The 22,061-nt window shown below is 35.7% G+C and overlaps 1 protein-coding gene across 1 annotated transcript in view; it reads right to left on the reverse strand.

Moving 5' to 3' along the window:
* SYNE1 (spectrin repeat containing nuclear envelope protein 1) overlaps positions 1 to 20,701 on the reverse strand; it is a gene marked incomplete at its 5' end in the record, with an annotated part of 342,823 nt that extends 322,122 nt beyond the window's left edge. Inside the window, one exon of the mRNA XM_081315102.1 lies at positions 20,635 to 20,701. Within this exon, the coding sequence (XP_081171228.1) occupies positions 20,635 to 20,701 (67 nt within the window). The remainder of the gene's footprint in view (positions 1 to 20,634) is intronic.
* Positions 20,702 to 22,061: the final 1,360 nt, after the last annotated feature.

Here is a 22,061-nt window from a genome sequence, read left to right on the forward strand (position 1 = left end):
ATACCATTGTGGGCAATTCCAAAACACGCAATAGAAAATATACATGCTGGTTTCAAACATGACGTGACTACGTACAAGGAAATTTTAAGTTTCGAAAGGAATGTCTGGTGTTTGAAATCATATAGCCTCTTGCGAGGAAAACTGTACAAGGAAAACTGTATTTTAAAACTTTTCAATAAAAAAAAAAAAAGAGAGAGAGAGAAACTGCAACCGACAATCTGGGTGTGTATTTTGAATTCCAGGTGCTGCAATGTGTAAACTCTAAGCTTACTTAAGTGAATTAATTCTAGAAAACAATTTTCCCCCTTTTCTAATACCGTATTTTCCGGCGTATAAGACGACTCAGCGTATAAGACGACCCCCGACTTTTGAGAAGATTTTCAAGATTTTTCGTCTTATACGCCAGAAAATACTTACATGCCAGTTGCCAAGTGTCCAACACAAGCCCGATTCAGCCCCGTCTGATGCAGATGGTGCAAAGCCTCCCTTTTGAAGCCCAAAGGGGCTTTTCCTTCCACCCACCCTTTGGAATAAACGCAAGAGCTGCATTCACACGACGCGCTCTTCCAGGCCAGACTCTGCAAACGGCATGCCAGAAGCCGCAGTCCAAGTCCGAACTCCGAGTCCCTGCCTTTTGGCAGCCTGCAGCTGAGCGCAATCCGGCTTTGAGAGCACATTTGCAGACGGAGCAGCCACGCGTCTGGAGCCAAGCCCCGCCCAGGAGGCGGTCAGCCAGGCAGGCCCGGAAGACGCGCTGGAGAGCCGGGCTTGGGGCGGCCATGCCGAGGCCAGCTGGCGAGGGCCGCTGCGTGGTCTGCGGGCGAGAGGGGTGCCAGGCTGCCAAGTACCGCTGTCCAGACTGCCGGGAGAGATAGTGGGTAGCAGGGCACGCTCTGCTTATGCTCAGATGCTGCTTGGGTGAGGGGGAGGGGCTTCCTACCGCTCCCGGGGTCTGGCATTTGCAAGGGGGAGGGGAAGGGGCTTAGAGGCTTTTGGGGGTGGGAAGGGAGAGTCGCGTTGGAGGGGGGACTGGACTAAGGAGGCTTGAAGTTGCTTTGCAAGAACGGGGACGCTCGATTGATTTATGTTTTTTTTCCAGCGTATAAGACGACTGGGCGTATAAGACGACCCCCCAACTTTTGAGAAGATTTACATGGGTTAAAAAGTCATCTTATACGCCAGAAAATACGGTAATATAAATAGGTGTTTACTGCACAATGCTGTATTTACTGTGGTTACATTCTGGTAATAGTTTAGCATGTATAAACATTATAGATTTCATTGTTAACTCTTACCAGAAATGAGTGGCTTATAAAAATACTTAAAATGAACAATCTACCTTCCTATTATTGAGCACAGGTGAACTCAATGACTACTATCCACTGATGGAATCAAATAAACAAGGGAGTGCATTTATTTTGCCTAGGAAAAAATTTCACTCTGGGATTTTCAACATCAGAAGTTGAAGATATATACTGTAGAAGTGGCACAATACAAAAAAAAGTATTATGTTCCACATCCTGAATTTCAACTTTTGCTTTACTATGCATGCTCTTCTATCTAAATTTTCTGTATGCACCAGTAAGTAAAATAGAAGAGAATATTTTAAGATCAGGGTTAAATTCTGGAGTCTGTGGTGCTCTCTGAGTGTTGTGGTTTATCTTGCATATGTTTCATTACCAAACTAAGTAACATCATCAATGATGGTAATGAAACATCTGGAAGAAAACCAAGCTCAGAGAACACTAAGGACCTGGCACAAATAAGTATACATGGACATAACTGCAATGTTTATTTAAATAATTAAGTGTCTGCTGCAGTTCAAAATATTTCTTGAACAGGAATGCACATAGCCCATTATCTTTACAATTATCAACTTCTGACAGAAGTATTTTATCTCTTCTACTGTATTTGCTCTATTTACAACTCAAGAATGTATCAAAATTATCTGCAGTGTGGATTATTTTTTAATGGAACTGAATCAATGTTTACTTTCTGTTTTAAAGTGCTATTTTGATAGATTCACAAGTGTACATTACCCTATCTAAATAATAGTCTCCTATTATTTTGAGGCTATTATTATCAATTACAAATTAATTCAAGGAGATAATTCATTGTGTTTGAAAATGGAAGTCTGAACAATAATGGAACATTCTGAAGGATGTTAGGTAAAAATATAACAGCAGAAGTTATTTTTTCCAAGGTACCAATCATCACTTTATTTTCTGGCACAGGTAGTCCTCGATTTACAAAATTCATTTAGTAACCATTTGAAATTACAACAGCACTTTAAAAAGTGACTTATGAAAGTTTTTCACACAACCGTTACAGCATCACCATGGTCACATGATCAAAATTCAGAAGCTTGGCAACTGATTCATATTTATGACAGTTGCAGTGTCCTGGGATCATGTGATCACCTTTTGCAATCTTCTAACAAGCAAAGTCAATGAGGAAGCCAGGTTCCCTTAACAACTGTATTACGAACTTAACTGCAGTGATTCACTTAGCAACTATGGCAAGGAAGGTCGTAAAATGGAGCAAAGTTCACTTAACTGTCTCGTTTAGCAATATAAATTTTGGGCTTAATTGTGGTCATAAGTCAACTACCTGTACTCGGATACAGAAATTATATACGGCATTAAAAACCACGCTAACTTCAATAATGTGGTGTTCTAGGCTAAAGAAGTTATGCATAAATGCATAAAAAGCCATTCTTCACCACAGCTCTGACACAATGCTGATATATTTTATGTAACTTATATGAATTGATAAACAGCCTGTTTCTAAGTAGCAAGGATGAATCACAGAAGGTAGAGTGATTTTATACCACTTCCTGTGTTGCTGGAAACAAAGACTATCAAACCACAACTCATAGTCAGGATATACTTGTTGCCCACTTTCATGGACCAGCAAGAGATAAAAAGATTTGTAGCACATGCTATATTTCTAGATAATGGCAAACATACTTGCCAACTTTAGCTTCCTTGTATTTCTTTTATTTACCCTTCAAACTATAGAGGGCTAAATAGCTTTGACAATCAACACATAAAACAGATCATGTAATATAAATGAACACTTCCAAGAAACTGCATTTTAAGGACTCAGAAAAACTGAACTCAAGGAGCTATTGTAGAATTTTGAAAACCTTGGAACATTAGGGATCAAATCAATTTTTAAGGAATTTTTTTTAGTGCTATAGCATAATATTTAAATAATTAAAATAAGCACAATGGTTGTAATTTATTTACTTTTCTATTTATATATTAAATTTCTATGCTGGCCAGCTGACAGAGGTGACTCTAATGCAGGGGTGTCAAACTGCCAGCCCACAGGCCGGATGCGTCATGCAAAAGCCATGCCCACCCCATTGCCGGCAATGGCAAAACCGTCCCAATATGTTGCGCAACGTCATGCAACGTCGCAAGTTTGACATGTCTGCTCTAATGGGTATAGTTCTATTACCCAATTCTCTCATCCTTTCTTCAAACTTACTTGTAATTTTTTTTAAAAAAAATCATGCGAACTAATAAGAAAATACTTTCTCCATGCAGAGTATTAAGACAGCAAGCTACACATAACATAGGGTCACAACTATGAAAAAGAGGATGCAATGAAAACAAGTATCTTCGTATTATTTTGTAATATATCCTGTCATCATCTATGAATGCAGTAAGCTATACTATATTGTATTGTTTTAAAGCATCTATAATATGACAGACATTAGCCTCACATTTTAATATTAAGCTTAATTAGACTGCAAGGATGACTTGTTAAATAAACCACATAATACATATAACACACAGGCCAAAATGAAACATACCAAATCACAGCTTAATACAGATAAACATTATCCCGTTTATAGAAATGTTTATGGAAACCCAGGAGGGTAACTCATATTAAACCAGACCATTGGGCCATCTAAATCAGTAAGGTTTATCTATAATGGCAACAGTTCTAAATATCAAATGAGATTCATATTTGCCAATGTGGTTTCCTCCAGTTGTATAGACTTCCAATTCCTCTTAATTCTCACCTACCATCCTTCAATTTATAACTGTGCTGAGATTTTTGAGGGTTAAGATAAACACATCTGGAGGACAGCAAATATGGGAAATTGGAAATTGAACTTAATTTTTAAGAGACAAGAAGGACATTTTGAATGTTGAAATGAAACCAGAAATTAATAGAAAGCAATGTTAAAGTTACACATTTTCTAATTTCTGAGCAATCTTCAAAGGTGACATGGCACAAAAAGCACATTTCCCTGTTTATATTATATATAACAAAAGCATGGGTTACAATGGCTGCATTTTTAGCAAGTAAAGGTCACAACAGACATGTCAATCAAACTTTTAAAGACATGCATGGTATTTATAAATATTTGATCATTCACCAATAGCACCAAATCCAATCACACACTGAGTTATTAAATTCATCTTGGGGGAAAAACTCATAAAAAGATGGTCTCAGCATGAATAAAAGCAATGACAACATGAATAAAAGCAATGACATTAGTTGATTTTGGCCAGTCAGCCTAATTCCCATAGTGGGAAGAATTCTGATAAAAATTGTAACAGTTGTGCATGTGAACAATTCACATGATATATGAATGAACTGAAACATCTGCAGATATGTGTGGGGAACAACAGAACTAGTTAGTAGTCTTGACTTCTGGAACAGAGAACTGAGAATTATTTAAATTAACTAAGGTGGGATGTATCCCTTGAAAAGAGGGCAGCTGCTGCTGCCTGCAATGCTAATGGGATGCCAGATTTGCTGTACTGTATAGTATCGCTGCATCTATTCACAGTTCAAGTGTCAGTCATGTTCATTTGTGTGTTTAATTTTATGAAGTCATAACCTATCCAGTATTTTTTAAACAAAACTAAACTTCATAGTGCTGTCTGGAATATCATTTGTGAGACAGTTAGGATCCTGATTTTCCTAACAACTACTGTATATACCTTTGCACTTCTCAGTGTTAAAAGATTTTCTAACTGTCTTCAGTTATTTGAAGACAAGCTGTTCTTTCAGTATTTATCTAATGTGGGAAAGTACTCTTTCTTATTGTCAGTGTTAGAAAAGCAAACAGTATTTCATAAACAAACATGCCCAAACATGTCTTCCTGGACATAATGCCATGGTAGGCAGAGCACAGATATTTTACATTTCTATTGTATGCTTTCAGAGCTTTGTTAGCACACCATGTATTAGGACTTTTATTTGCCATACAGAATATGATGGATTTAATCTTTCATAATAGAATACTTTCTTGGATAATATAGTGCTATTTCGTCAAATTTAAAGTATCTTGACCCTCTGTGTCTAAAAGTAGATGGAATTGGGGGGAAGGGGGAGCAAAAGAAATGGCATCTTAGAAACAGATTAAGCATGGTCCCTTATGAATGGCTAACCATTTTAGTAGTTCTATAAAATACAACACAAGATAAAAAGCAAATCAGTCAAGATATACTGAATCACGTACCATGGAAATATATATTTAGTTCAAGAAGTTTAATGCTCAAATAGACGTCTTTCTAGTTAGGTTGTTGTTGTTGTTAGCTGCGAAGTCGTGTCCGACCCATCGCGACCCTATGGACAACATTCCTCCAGGCCTTCCTGTCCTCTACCACTAGTTAGGTTAGTATGCTTTTACTTCAATGGAAGCTTTATTTCACAAAGCAAACATTGGGAAGGGATGAATATAATACAAATTGGAATTCCAGTTAAATAAATGGAAGAGATTAAAGTTTCTTAATCCATATGTTGAAGCAATCTGGACTGAATTATGATGCATGTGGTATACTTTTTTTTAAAAAAACAACAACTGGTGATTGTACAAATGGCCTTCCAGTTAGGGGGTGGGGAATAACAAACTGGATGAAGGATTATCCTATTCAGATCCTAAAATGATTTCCAAAATATCCCTTTTAGGGCGGGAGGGAGGGAGAGAGAGACAGACAGACAGACAGATGATAGATCTCACTGACAAATTATTGTCTCCGCTACCCACATGATTCTCTGAAACTAAAATTAATAGTTAATGTGATTTCAGAATTTTCTCTTTGTTTCTAATGGTAAGTGAAAAACTGATCATAATCTCAAAAATAAATCACTTCCTGCAGTTTGAATTATATGATTCAGTCTGAAAAACATTTTACCAGAAAACTCCCCAATGCTCTCCCTGCCAATGTTTTTGGAATTGTATGAATATTTAACATAGTCAGTTCAATTCAGTTCAAAGTGATGTAATCAAATCCCTACATCAAACTGATTCACCAAATCAAATCATCAAAATGCTTTAGTGAATTCATGAATTAAATTGACTGAAAGGTTTGATTGAAACACTGAATCAATTATTTGACTGATTAATATTGGATCATGGATGATTTGCAAAAAACATAAAACTAAAATACATTTCTACAGAAGAAAACCAATTTCTTAACTTGAGAAGTCTCTAAAATGTTAAAAAGATGCCATGGAAGAAGATGAAATTGTAAGATTTGAATAATTCTTATGATTGTTTTGGACAGTATTTAGTTTTAGCCTAAATATGAGACAATTTATCTATGAGACAATTGAATAAATATTTAACCCTATTTTTCTATATGTAATATGACATATTTCTTGGCCACATCATCCCAGTCCACTAATCTGTTTCTCTAGCGATGTAGAATAAAGGGAGGGATCACCTGGTGACCTAGTTCCTATCCCTATTTTTGCTACTGCTATGTAAAAAGGTTTAAACATGGAATAACTAAAGCTACTCCTTTTGAGATTGTCCATGCTAATTACTTATAGCATTATATTCAATGGCTCTGGAAAACTTGAGGTAATGTAGATCATTATCCACATTATTCAAACACATCTCAATGTATTGATATTAAGTTCTCTACCCTTCTAATCTTTTGCCTGTTCATTTCCTTCTCTTTCTCCCTGGTTCTTGCATCATTATTCATGTCATGTTTGCTGATGCTTAATGAACAAACATCAACCTATATCTGTTGCTAGCTGAGCTGAATGGTACATTTGCTCTGATCTAGATATAGGACGTATAGAGAGTGTTTTGGGTGCCAACTAGAGTGGAAATTATCTCATAATTTTCAATTTTAAATAACTGAGATCAAACACTGATGAATCATTGAGAGGAAGCTACAAAGGTAGACTAAATCACTAACTATTTGCAATCCACATACAGAGAACCCATAAGCCATATTTTAACCATGATTTCTAAAATAAGTCACAGAAGCTTAGTCTACAGTTAACTGTAAGCCGGAAGCAGATTCACATGACACTGCCAATCTCAAAATAAATCAGGAAGACTGTAAGTTAATGTTACATATTATTTAAATTTGTTAGAATATGTGTGTAAATATGCACGTGCACAGAAACTGTAACATTTACAAAACAGTAATAGATGACTGCAGTGGGAAAAACAAATCAGTATTTTATGAAAATGCTGTTCCCTATGTTTTTTTCCTAGTCTTAGCAGCCTTCCTTTATTTCTCAAGTGTGTCAGAAAATAATCTTAATCCTGTCAGAAAATGTGGGTTATAGACTTAATTTTTTCACCTCTATATCTTTATTGGTTTTTTTTACCTTTTTCCCCTGAATATTTACCCATCACTACTCCATGTGACGTGAGAGAAACTAAAATGCAGGTGTATGGTGGTCATGACCATCATATGTAGAATGGGAAAATCTATTTTTCCTTCCTTAAAACCTTTGTGAAAAATATTTATTGGTTAGCCCCCTCTATCCCCCCATCAAGGATTGAACAACATATGAAGTCATAACTTCAGTAAATAAACATTCTCTTTTTCTCTTAATCACAATTCTGCCCATGGCTGAAGTTCAAATATAACACTAAATCTACCACACTATGGTGTAATGTATTTGTGAAGATCCTACAGTCTTCAAGTGAGGATTCACATATTCTCAAGTGGGAGTCGGTGGATAGTAGATCAAATTTCCTAATTCTCAGACTAGATGGGAATGTGTTGGACCCCCGAAAGTTCACCAACCATCACAAAATAGCCAGAATCCTCAAAATGCATTTGTATTCCACCTAAGGCAGGTACTAGTGAGTAAAGGGTTACAATCCCCCAGTGAAGCAGTACTAGCCTAAGAACTGAGGGTGGTCTTCTGCATGCATCCAAACTAAAGGTGGGGCAAGAAGGAAATGAGATCAATGAACAAATCAGACCACCTGGGATCAGCAGCAGTCCATTCTGTTTGAGTTGTCCTTTTACAATTTTTCTAACCTGCCCCAATCAAAGATTTGGGGTTGCATACAACTATGCAAATGCATTTTTAAAAATCCTGAAACTTTTCATTGCCTCCCCACTCTGATATACCCACCAAGACGAATTACCCATCATATTGAAAACATGATGAAACAAAATTATGTTAACTTCTTTACAGGTTAGGATGCTGAGCTTGTCGATCAGAAGGTCGGCAGTTTGGCGGGTCAAATCCCGAGTGCCGTGTAACAGAGTGAGCGTCTGTTACTCGTCCCAGCTTCTGCCAACCTAGCAGTTTGAAAGCATGTAAAAATGCAAGTAGAAAAATAGGGACCACTACGGTGGGAAGGTAACAGCGTTCTGTGCGCCTTTGGCGTCTAGTCATGCCGGCCACATGACCACGGAGATGTCCTCGGACAAGCGCTGGCTCTTCGGCTTTGAAACGCAGATGAGCACCGGCCCCTAGAGTCGGAAACGACTAGCACCCATGTGTGGGGGAACCTTTACCTTTACCTTACCTTAGAGACAAAAACTGCATGGACCTTGGGGCGGGCGGGGGGGGGGGAGAATTACAAAACGTGGAGGCCACTCTCTAAGGATTAAGTGAATTCTATTTCTACCTACCATCTAAATAAAATAGCCAAGAACACATTACCGCACCTCCTACCAGAATAAATCAGTAGAAGGAGAGACTGATCTGGTTCAGAAAAATAGCACTGTAAGTGAAGAATGATTACCTAACTCTTTCCTTCCTTCCTTCCTTTCTTCCTGCCTGCCTGCCTCCCTGCATTTCTCCTAGACTGCTTTTCAGTGGTGACTTATGAGCAAAGAACACAACTTGGCAAAAAAAAAAAGAAAGAAACTCTGTGGAACCTGTATACTTTTCAGCCAGAATAAGATTTTCTGAACCACTCAGGCATGTCACAGTGCACAGCCATATGGTTTGACACGTTTGCCAACTAATATAAAATTCATTATTCAAACCACTCACCCTATGACAGTAAGCTAATACAAAAACTTTTGAAATATTATATTGAAAATATTTTTGGAGAGAATAAGAATAAGCTTTTCTATTAAGTTTGAAAAACCTATACATAAAATATATATTAATACATTCTAAAAGATGGCACCTTGGGAACTAATTTGGGAACTCATGCAAATCTGATCCCTGTCATCTTGGTTTTATGCAGCATTTTTATAAGTCTGAGGAAGCACACTGGCATGCTGTTAGAGGACATTTTCCATTTGCAGAAGCAAAGAAAATGAAGGTGTCCTTGGTTTCTTTTGCCTGCCTTTATTTATGGGCAGATCGATACAAGTATCAACAGTAGAATTGATTATTTTAGCCTTATCAAGTGTGACTTTCCTTCTTAAAATAGTCCCTAAGTGAATAACTTCTTAGTAGTGCAGAACTGATTATTATTTGATACAGTGAAGTTCAGCAAAGAGAGGCCTACATATCAATTGGGATCAGAGAGAGCAACAATGAGGGAATGACTGTACTCAACATATTATCACAATGCAATGTTTTAAATCAGGATACACATCGTTGTATGAAGTGTACATGAAAATCCTGAGTCATGTACAATGTATTTTTAATCAGGACCAAATTTTGATAGTAAAAATGAAAGGTTCTGGAATATTATAATAATGTGCATTCATGTAACAGTATTCAATATTCAAACACACTACTTTAAAAAGAATCCGCAGTATACAGTTACCACAGTAATTATATTTTATGTTCTAATTTGGCTACGAAACATTGTTGATGGGTGGAGATCTATGGAAACTACCAAAAAAACAAAAATGACAATGACTTCATCTTTTGTTCTTGGATTCCCTTCAATGTGCGTCAACATTGTAAGATACATTTTACAGCATACTTTAAAAACATAGAAGCAAAACAAAGAAATGAAACTATATTTATTGCATTTCACAATAAATATAGTATTATATTTTACAACTAACAGAAAACAATGTAAAGTCAAGTAGCACTGTGTATTATCATCTGCATTTTAATAGATTCATTGTAATACACAGTATAAATTTCTTCAATTTTTTGGCAGCAAATTGTAAATCAATGCAATAATAAAATATAATACATTTCCTAAAATTAAGCAGCCTCTCATTTTTTTAAAAAATGCACATAATTCAATACAAGAATGATTTTCACCTTTACATTTACAAGATTTAGTGTATTAAGATTAATTATTGCAAACCTAAAACCCTATCAAATAATCCTATCAAAAGTCAGTGATTATTAGTAAACCATTCCTTTTTTCCTTCAACAAATTTATAAATTTAATACAAACAGAAATATATTTCGATTTTTATATTGCTATCCTTTTCCATATAGTATTACAATTAATAGCAAATAGCCTTGAAAAATGGAAAAATACAAAATTTCCTGCATTCTCTTAGTACAGTGAGCTGTAAACTAATATGTATCTTAGAACATGAAATTGATTTTCTTAGCCATTTGAAACAGGATTCCTTTTGGTTAAAAAAAAGTTTTACAGTTCATGAGGTTTAAAAAGGCACACATTAAAGGATAAGGCACACCAAGATCTCGTACAGTTTTATAAGATTAGGACCAAGATATGGTAACTTATTTGTGAACTTGACACAACAGGTTTATCACGTAAAGATTATTCATCCCTATCTTAGTAACCAAAAATTCATACAGGCATTTGGATAATGAGGATAGACATCTATACATACTTGGCATATTTTAAACTTGAGTCTATCATTGCCTAGATCAGGGTTTTTCAAGCTGTGTTTTCAGAGGAGAATTTAATGGGATTCAGTGAAAGACTAAGGGCAGAAAAAGAATGTACTTGAACAAAAGTAGAAACATCCACTGCAGATTTTTTTTCTACAGTGAAAAGGGTAGTGTTCAAAAGCATTTGTTTTCATGATGACTCATTATTTTGTATGTAGCTGAAAGGCAGAAAGCTGACCCAGGAAACTGGTTTTTTTAACTAGCAGGTTTTGCAGTCTGAAAAAGTTAAAAAAAATAAAATCCCGGAACTAATACCTATAAAGCACACCAAATACAGGCTGATACAGTTGTGCTATGTAGTGATTACATGATAGGCAGAAGACAGAAGCCAACAGTCAAGGTGTCATTGCTAATCAGGTTATGCTTTGATGGGTGAATTCTCAAATTAAATAATTTGGAAAGGGGAACAAATTTCTGTTTTCCTTTAGGTGAATCTTGACTGACTGCCATCCAGATGATGTCAACTCTCAACAACTGCATAAATAAATTCTCACGGACAGAATCCATCCCAACTTGATTGTTCAGGTCTTCCAATGGTTTGTTCATTATCATTGTAATTTTTAATATTTTTAATATTTTTAATTTCATAATTGGTATTTTTCCACTGGAAGGAACATTGCAATAAGCTAGGTAATCAAAATAACCCTAATATCAGCTTTAGATCTCTTTTTCATTATGTATCTGAAGAACAGATAAGCAGCAGATTGTTAAATATATTATATCTCACTCAATCTGACCACTTTATATCACTGGCATAAGAATTATTGTGTATGACTCTTGGTTTACCAAGAAGCTCAGAGAAATGACTCAGCTGCAGAGATATGCAAGCAGTGGTGGGATTCAGCCAGTTTGCACCACTACGGCAGAACCGGTAGCTAATTTTTTGTTGCCCAGGCCCAGAATGGACTTTGGGAAGCAGCATCCACACAGAGAACCGGTTGTTCACATATTTGAATCCCACCACTGTATCCAAGTGAAGGTTGTGAAAAACGAGGAATGAATCTGTCCAACTGCAAGTATGAACCCATAGCATATTTATTTCTCTACCCTTATTGCATCCATGAATCCTCATCCAGAAATTTTGTTTAGGACAACTTGATCCACTCTGTGGAAAAGCAGTGGAGTTAACTATTTAACTGGCTCTTAGGACGTGTTTTCCAGATTCTTTGAGGAAAAAATATTCATATTCACTTGGAGTTAAAAGCTTCCTGAACTGTCATCTCTTATGAAACTATCAGAAACTATTATTTCTCCTTCTAGAGAACAAGAAAACAGATTGGTACCGGACCGCAGACCATAGGTTGGAGACCCCTGCCCTAGATTAGGGGTAGGCAACCTCGGCTCTTTTATGACTTATGGACTTCAACTTCCAGAATTCTTCAGCCAGGCACACCTAAAGGGCCGAGTTTGATGACCCCTGTTCTACAGCTTGAGTGCATAGCCTTTTCTGGGCTGGAACCACCCCAAACCTTTGAGTCGCACCTCAGAAACCATTCTCTAATAGAGCCTGACAAATAGTGGTTCCCATAGTAATGGGAATACTAATATTTTAGAGTGCCTTCTAGTGTGACCCAACCATCCTTCTCCCAAAATAAGTTATGTGGACAGGCTTTATGTTACTTCAGTGAAGGTTAAATAAGGTTGTGAAGATAGAAATGACCCACACTTAAAGTTCATGGCATGTCTTTACAATGACATTTAAATTCAGTTGAAACAATTCTTCTTTAATCATATTCTTAGTGCAGTTAGTGCTCCATTATGTTCTGGGTTGAAGTACATGAGTCATAAGAGCCAAGGTTGCCTACCCCTGCCCTATATGGATTGTTCTCCATCTGAAGGATGGAAAGCCTGGCCTCCTGCCCTTGGGAGCTATCTGTACCGAGCAAGACCTGGAGAGGTGAAGCATATGCTTCTCAGAACAGCCTAGCATAGGCCATCCCATCAGAAGCTGGTTGGCTTCCCCAGGAATAAAATTTAGCCACCAATTGGGTTTTGTTTTGTTTTGTTGTTGTTTTTTTAAAAATCCTTACAGCTTCACTTCTTACTTGCTTAGCAAGCAAATTGGGAACGATAGGAGTTGACATTTTATGAAGGGAAATAAGAGCTGACCTTGGGGAAAATGCGAGAGAGACATTAAGGACAAGAAATTACACTGTCTGGAGACTGAAGGAAGCATGAGAAAGAAATTCATAATAACCTGCCCTGGTTTGGTTTAGGACAAGATGGGACAGAAATAAACTTAGGCAGGCTTTCAACATTTCTTAAAATACTCTACAACAATAAAGTAGCATTTTTGCAATCCCTGAAGTGTCTGTTTCACTATTTTGAACCTTTACTGGCCCTGCTTCAAGGGCAGAGTCCAACACAATGTGGAGCCAAAAGATTTTATCCCTCAAATGCTTAACATATATTTTTAAAACATGTTCTTACAACAAAACCAATTTGTTTTTTTCCATTACTGTAAGATTTTATTGAGAATAAACTTTCATTATATTTTGCAAACTGCAGAAAATATTGCAGAATGTCTTTTTCAACTCCAGTAACTATATTGAATTTTCAGCCTCTGTACACCAAATATTCCAGCATGAATTTAATATTGCTCGTTTCTAATTGTATTTATTTCTTATGTACTATTAAATGTTTAAGAAAGGGAGACTATTTTGGATATTTTATAATAATTTCCAAATCACTAAGCCTTTGTGTGTGAAAAAGTTTTAAAAAGCAGAATAAAACCATTGCCCTTTTGGTGGTAGTATGAAGACATAACTGCCTATTTATTCTCAAAATATTTTATTGTATATGATTTTCTACCATGTGATGAAAATCAAATCCATAAAAGATACTTGTAGCTGGAAGTTGTCATAGTTAAATTCTATCTAATTACTGGAAAAAGCAGAACTTTGGAGCCCAACTGGATCATAATATACCTTTAAAAAGACCACATCTGCAAATTACTGCATCACAGTTTAGGCTGAGATGTTGCGAACTGCCAATTTCTATTTATATATGAGATATCGCAAGGATGTCTACCAGCACCTAAAAGTTCAGACTAAGCATTTCTTGTCTTTCTATTATTCTTGACATAATTTGGAATGAGTACTCATTTCTACAGACTAAATTGCAGCAAACTTTCAGCTCCTAAATTTTCCATGTAACCTTCCTCCAAGAAGATGCACGTAAATATTTTCTTGAAGGTTAGCTAAATCATAATTTGTATTTTGCTCAAATTTTACCAACTCTGTTTAATTTCAAATATGCTTTGCTGAAACAAGCTTCTTTCACGCTCACCATAATTAGTCAGATTAATTATGTTAATAATCCTGGTCATGCCACACTCTTTGTATGTATATTTGGCATCAATTAATAGGAAAGATTTTGCTGGCACCCACTTCCCGTAACCTTCCATTATAGATAAAATCTTGTGACAATTCATTCTCATGATGAACGGAAACAAGTATACTCACTTTGGCATTCAAGATTTATACCGCGTTTTAATGATGGAATTTTAGTCCAAAACATATACAAGGCACCAGTTACGTAATCAGCCATGCTTAACATCACACCGTAATAATTCATTCTAAAAATATTTTCCTTTAAATTACATGTATTTTTTAAAAAGTGATATATACTGTATATATATATATAATTGAATTTTAAAAGAAGATTCATAAAAAAAAACAATGTGTGTGTGAGAGAAAGAGGGAGAGGGGGAGAGAGGGAGGGAGGGAGGGAGGGAGAGAGAGAGAGAGAGAAAGAGAGAGAGAGAGAGAGAGAGAGAGAGACTACTAGAGTAATTTGCCAATTTTCTTCGAACCTTATTAAGGTTCCCCTTCCCTGCCCATAATAACTAAGCCAAAGTATATCAATAATCCAAATGCTTATTAATATTATGAGAAATGAAACAAAATAAAGCAGATCTTGACAGAAAAAAGGGATATACAAAAGGCTGTAAAGGTATTTGCAGTAAGGTGCCAGCTGCAAAGAAAAAAATCCCTTAAGGTTTTGCTCTCTAAAATGCTGAAGATGTTTGTATACTTGTAAGATCTTCCAAGAAAAGATACTATTTATATCCAAAGCTTAATTTTACTGAAAATTTACTTTCCTTGTTCTGCTTGTCTGAAACCCCAACCAGAAGAGACAGAGAACCTTATTCTTTTTGTAAGGTTTACAGCATGCTTTAATATATCACTTAAGAGTTCTATATTTATATGATCATAAATTTTTGCTGTTGGCCTGGGGCCAGAACGGAGGTGTGCCATTCTGAAAGTGGTCAGTAGACTAAATAGAAGAGCCCGCCCCCCCACTCTCTTGTTTATCTTAGCTATCTATTCCTTTGTTAATGTTAATGTATTTGTCTTACTGCTTTAATCTTTTATAATATCATTTTATCAGACTGTAAACTGCCCAGAGTCATGTGACAGTGAGAAGGGCAGCAAATAAATTTAATAAAAATAAAACATTTCTCAAAATATTTTATGTGTATATTCTTCCAGGTTTTAATAGATGTATTTTTATGCAGCCTATATATAGGATACCATAACTCCAGAAAATTCATTATCACCATATTGCAATAAAGTCGGCCATTTCACAGCAATGCAGGTAATCCCCGACTTACAACAACAATTTCTATTGCTACGTGATGTAATCTCCCCATCACACGACCCATCACAAGACTCCCACTGATGAGTCACACCTGACCTATCACAAGACCAATTACAAGACTCACACCTGACTCATCCCAAAACCCATCACAAGACCCTCACTTGCCATACCCACACCCGACCCATTGCAAGATCTGCTGGCCACACAAAGCCCTTATAAACAGAAGAACACTGATACTGACAACCCTAAACTCCATTGAAGATGTTACCCAGCCCAATAATGAAACGTTTGGAAACCAACCCACAAAGCTCGGAAAACGAAACTTCGCCCTCAAGTGATGCAATCATAGTGACATGTCACATGATTGCATTGCTTAGAAACTGAAATCCCAGCACTTCCAGTTATGAATGTAACTTGATACAGGGGTCATTAAGTGGGGAGAGTCCCACCTAAGGAGCATAGGGATGCTGCAAGGGGATGGGGGAAGTGCCAAACACCAGGAAGCCCAAACAGCATGACCCAAAGCGTTCAGCCATCCTCACTTCCCCGCTTCGTCGAAACGTTGCCCTGATACCTCCAATTCTACGTGGGGAAAAACCTGAATGACCAAAGATCTACATACATACATACATTCATACATACATACACACACACACATATATATATACTGTATATATATGTGTGTGTGTGTGTGTGTGTGTGTGTGTGTGTGTGTGTGTAAATTTTTTCCTTGCTAGGCCTCAAACATGGGACAAATCTTATTTCCTTTTTCAACCTAACCCAAGGCCATCCACAGGCAGTAGTCACAGCAGTGACAGCTCATATTTGTGTTAGCAATCCAAAAAATTTATATATATATATATATATATATATATATATATATATATATATATATATATATATATATATATATATATATATATATATATATATATATATATATATATATATATATATATATATATATATATATATATATATATATATATATATATATATATATATATATATGTGTGTGTATATATATATGTGTGTGTATATATATATATATATATATATGTATATATGTATATATATATATATATATATATATATATATATATATATGTGTGTGTGTGTGTGTGTGTGTGTGTGTGTGTGTGTGTGTAAATTTTAGATTGCTAACAAAGAATTAAAGGGAGAATTATATATATATAATTATATATATATATATATATATATAATTCTGCATGGATTTTCTGATTAATTATTAATTTATAAACATTAACATATAACTGACTATTTATGGTTTTTAAACTTCTCACATTTAATATTAACCTGGGTTGTTCTTGTGGCATAATCAAAAAGAGAAAATTATGAAAAAAGGACTGTCAAACTATAAGAAATCAATGTCTCTCAGATCACATGTAATCCTCTTAGCCACTGAACCAGCTTTATCCTCTAGCAATAAAGATGAAGTGTAGTGTACATTGAGGCTTATATGCAGCTAATAAGAATAGTTCAGAATGCAGAGCATTGTACCTAATTTAATTTTGCTTAGTTATAAAATATTTCAAACTAATAAGGTATTTTTTTAAAACCAGGACACTTATACCCAGTTTTAAACTATGCAAAGCAGCTGACTAAAGTGTCTTGCAACTTCACACTCAAACTATTTAATAATATTGCAACAGCTGCTTTAGTCATTTGTTTTCACACTTCTCTAATTTTTAGTTTCATTTACAACCAAATCACATTTAGATAGATTTATGGTTTCTCGTAAGCTATGATATATAATGTAAACATGTTTAGGGATCAAGAACTTAAAAGGAGGTTAATAAATCTTCTTGGAAGAATATTTTTTTCACTACTTCATGGGTAGAATGTTAAGAACATTTCCTGCTACTAATTACACTCATTTCTAATCACTACATTCTAGATCTAGATTCCCCAAAGTTGACTTAAACAAAGTAAAGAAGGAATTAGCATATTTAAACAACTTTAAGGATATACTTTGTTCTGCAATATAGTTTCTATGCTAAGTTTGTACATCATGCAGCAATCATGGTTTTTAAAAAGTGCATAGTGATTTGTTTTTACAATTTAGAAATAATAATGATTTATGCATCATGCTAAGCCAATCACCCAATAACTTACTAAAATATTGTATGAACTTGAACATCGTTATTTGTGTTTCATCAATGTGCTACTTGGTACTGACGGTTCTCTACAATTCTTCTGTCTAGCGTGTTATGTTCTTAGGTAAACTGAGCCAATCTCCTTTTTGCCCTTTTCCTTTCTGACATACTCATATTGAGTGGCTAGCTATGTTTAGCTTTTTCCATAAAAAAATATAGACTTTGGTTTTCTCTTATCAGTATGATGCCTGAGTACTTTGCTATATTTTCTTGGCCATTGTATTATACATTCTTACATTAGAGCTTACAGCTGAATTGATATCTATAGGATTACACCAAAGAACATCTATAAAAACAGAATTCTGAAATCTAAATTCTATCCTATAATTCTATAGCTTTGCGTTTAATGCTACTAAACATCTTGCATAAATAATGACAGCATAATCAGTTAGACCAATTTGAATAAAATTATGATTAATGTATGAAATAAACCATATCCAGTTGGTCACCTTTGGTAAAAACATAAAACAATTCTATGAATTAAAATCTATGTGCCTGTTGAGATTTTGTAATCAATTTTAAATATGCTCATAAATTAATTGAATGAGGCTTGTTATTAGCAAGACTGTTACTTGTTACATCTTTCACCTTTTTTTGTATTTGACAATTAAGTATGTCAAAGACTTTTATACACCTATAGAAAGACAATACATCCAGAAAAAATCACTATCCTGTATAACATTAGACTTTAAAGTAACAGAAGCACTGCAACATATCCATTATATACAGTACTGGTGGTGAAGTGGTTAGAATGCAGTATTGCAGGTGAAATCTGCTCACAGGCAGGAGTTTGATCCTGATGGGAATTCGAGATTAAGTCAGCCTTCCATCCTTTCAAGGTAGATAAAATGAGGACCCAGATTGTTGGGAGCAATATGCTGACTCTGTAAATCACTCAGAGAGTGCTGTAAAGAACTATGGGGCAGTATATAAGTCTAAGTGCTATTGTTGTCACTACTGGAGCTTGAGATGTTTTTCAAAACCATATGTACCATCAATGAGAAAAGACCCTGTTGCCATTGCTACAAATTCTAATAAACCTAGAGACTCAAAATGACTTTAAAATTGGGATCCAAATTAGAAGTATTAAAAATATTGATGTGACTTAAGTTGAACGAAACTACAATCTGTAGATTTCACGTTACTCAAAGACAAAACCTGCCCTGTGGAACAGCTTCCCACCAGAGGTTCAGATGGCCCCAATCCTGTTATCCTTTTGCCAGATACTGAAGAGCTGATTGTTTCCCAGGCATTCAGATCAAGGGGTAGATGGTGATACTATTGATGGTGAGTAGGGTTAACAATTTATTCTTGGGCACCAGAGGGATATGTTAAGGTAGTTTGTTTGTTTTAATCTTGTAAACTGCTCAGAGGTCACTCAGAGAGCAGCAATGGGAGATATAAATAAATAAAATATTCTCCCATATGAGGCTGGCTATACACTGAGGTCATCACAGGAAGTCCTCTTCCAGATGTTCCTTTCTGACTTTTAAAGCACGATGGAAAGCAAACATGGAAAAGGGTTTCTCCTTTTCTCCAACTATGTCTAAGAGATCTGGGCTGTAAAACTCCTGCCAATTATTATAGGGCAGGCGTACAGTACAGAAACTGCTCAATCGTGGCTACCTTCTCCCAGTTGTCTTAATGTATGTCACCTAAGTTTGGTAGGCTTATCTTGTACTATAAAAGTTTATCCAATAATAAGGAAGCTTTTCAACTTAAATTTAATCCTCTTAGTTTGTACAGGATATCTACTCCTTAAGAGAAGGAAACAATTTTGATTATCTTCATCAATCATTTGCCCTGGGAAGCAGACAATGATCTAATGTCAGCAGCAACTCACTAGTGTTCCCATAAAATATATATTTTAAAATAAACAAAAATAAAATAGATGTTTTATTGTGTATTACACAAAATTATACTGGTATATAAAAGCAAGTATAAAGAATAAATGGAGATTTTTTTCCCCATTTTTGTTTAGACAGCTTTTCAGAGTAGCAGAATTAGGCAAATGGTTTCAAATGCCCTACAAACCACAATATACGATTAGTAGTTATCTTGGGCCTAATAGAGTACAAGTTGTCATTTTCAGATTTATAAATTCCATCTCCAGTTTTATGTTTGATGTCTCCAGAAGATGAAATTCCTATTTCACAAAGCCAGAAACAGTCTGTTCTACAGATTGTCAGCTCATCCATTATTCAGGACTATAGACTAAAAAGAAAAGTATTATACATAAGCACAACAGAAATGAAATCTTTTAAAACTCCTGCTTGATCTGCTTGACTTGCAGGAGAAATCAGCTATTACAAACTGAACTTTTTTTGTTTTGAGTAGTGAGAAAATAAACAAAAAGATTTAGAATACATTAATAAATAAATGCCTGTATGTCTCTCCCATCTTTGTTCTTAAACAGTATGAATTATTTAATAAATACTATTCAATATGAGTAATTTGAATTACAAATTAGAACCTTTCAAATATTTAAAGAAACCAATTTGTAAATATACCACAAAATATTATCCTCAATTTCTTCTTTATGGCCAACAATATTCCAATAATGACAAGAATTTAGAAATAGGCAAATAGGCAAAATAAAAGACTGGCAAACCTCTTCAAAACTAAGTTATCTCTATGTCTGTTCTTATTATTCTTTGTTTGTCATATCAGAATTTAAGACTGTGAATGCTAGTGTTGGAGGAAGGACTAATCAAATTTTAAACACTCAGGTTAGATGCTTAAAGTATTTAGTCTCTACACACAACAGATCCCTATTTTTCATTGAAAACTCAAAAGAAACCTTTTATGTTCTGTTTTAATCACTTACCTTGGAGTCTTTGCATCACTCCAGCAATATCCCGGGATGTTCTTCCTGCTAATCTTGAGGATGCCATTGTGCCGTGTGGCAATGGTGTTGTTTTTTTCTGCATGATTGTCTATATGAAGGGCAACGTTTTAGCAGTTCTCTTTATAAAGCATCATTAGTTGCAGACCGGCATGCCATCACAAGTCATGGCAGCTTTAAACAGTGGGCATATAACTGTCTGGCTTGCCACTGTTTTAGGATTGTTCTCATTCAGTAGCTTGCAATTCAGGCCTGAAAAGATATAGAAATACACAAGAAAGTTTGAGAGAACACCTGTACATTGGTACAAAAACACCTCCTCGTACTTTCACTAGATCAGATATTTAGAAATCTGATTTATTGGCTACTCCATGTGACTAATGATTTAATACTATGAATTACATTGGTAAAATAGAAGAAATCATGCACTACATCAACACTAAAATTTACAAACTGTTGTGAGCTAGTGTTTTGAGCAAACCTTCGAATTCACACTAAGGCAACGCAGTTGGTTAAAATGTGAAGTTTAATGTTATTATTGCAGAAAGGTTTAAGTGGTTAGAAAATGAATATAATAGAACACACTATTTAATGGAGATCTCAGTTATTTTGATATTGCAACCCAGGCTACTATAACAACAATAACAGCACATTTTGTTCTGTACACAGCTAAAACAATATTTGTTTGTTTCCAAAAAGTGATCGATACTTACACATTTTCACAGAAAATTTGTTATGGTCTGAAATACTAGGTTGTTTGCTTAGGAAATTCTCTTGGCTTCCTATTCTAGGTGAGATGAGAACTAGCAGTTACTGAACAAATGCCTCATAAAAATCAATATAGTGATGCTAGCAGAAAACAGGGTCCTTCGAAAAGTCTCATATGTGAAGAAAGAAAGATATCTAAGATGTAACAAGATAGGTCCACAAATCAAAGACTACCTGAGGCCCTTATGTCTTCATCCACTTTATAATTTTACGTGCTTTTACCACATATTTGCTAGCCTTAAGGAAGTGGTAGGACTATCAGTTAAGGAGTGTGGGGGAGCTGCAGAGGAATGGAGGAAGGCTATGGGGAAGGCTATGGAGGCCTGACAGAGCCTGAATGCAAACTCGGGGAGGCCAGGGAAGGACTGATACAGGACATTCCTGAGTTGAGGGAGAGCTAATAAAGGTTGCACACAGACGGGAGGGTGCTACAGGCAGGATCAACTTCTGGAGTGATTTGCAATCATCACTGCTGGCTTCCCCATTGACTTTGCTTGTGAGAAGCCAGCAGGGAAGGTTGCCAATGGCAATCTTGTGACTGTAGCTCTTCGCAATGTTGTAACTGTGAGCCTGTCACCTGAGCACCCAGATTGCAAACTGCATGTGCATGACCCCATTTGGTGCTGCAATAGCCAGAAAGT

Source organism: Vipera berus (assembly GCF_964194415.1).
Source record: "Vipera berus genome assembly, chromosome: 1".
Classification (NCBI taxonomy): Eukaryota; Metazoa; Chordata; class Lepidosauria; order Squamata; family Viperidae; genus Vipera; species Vipera berus.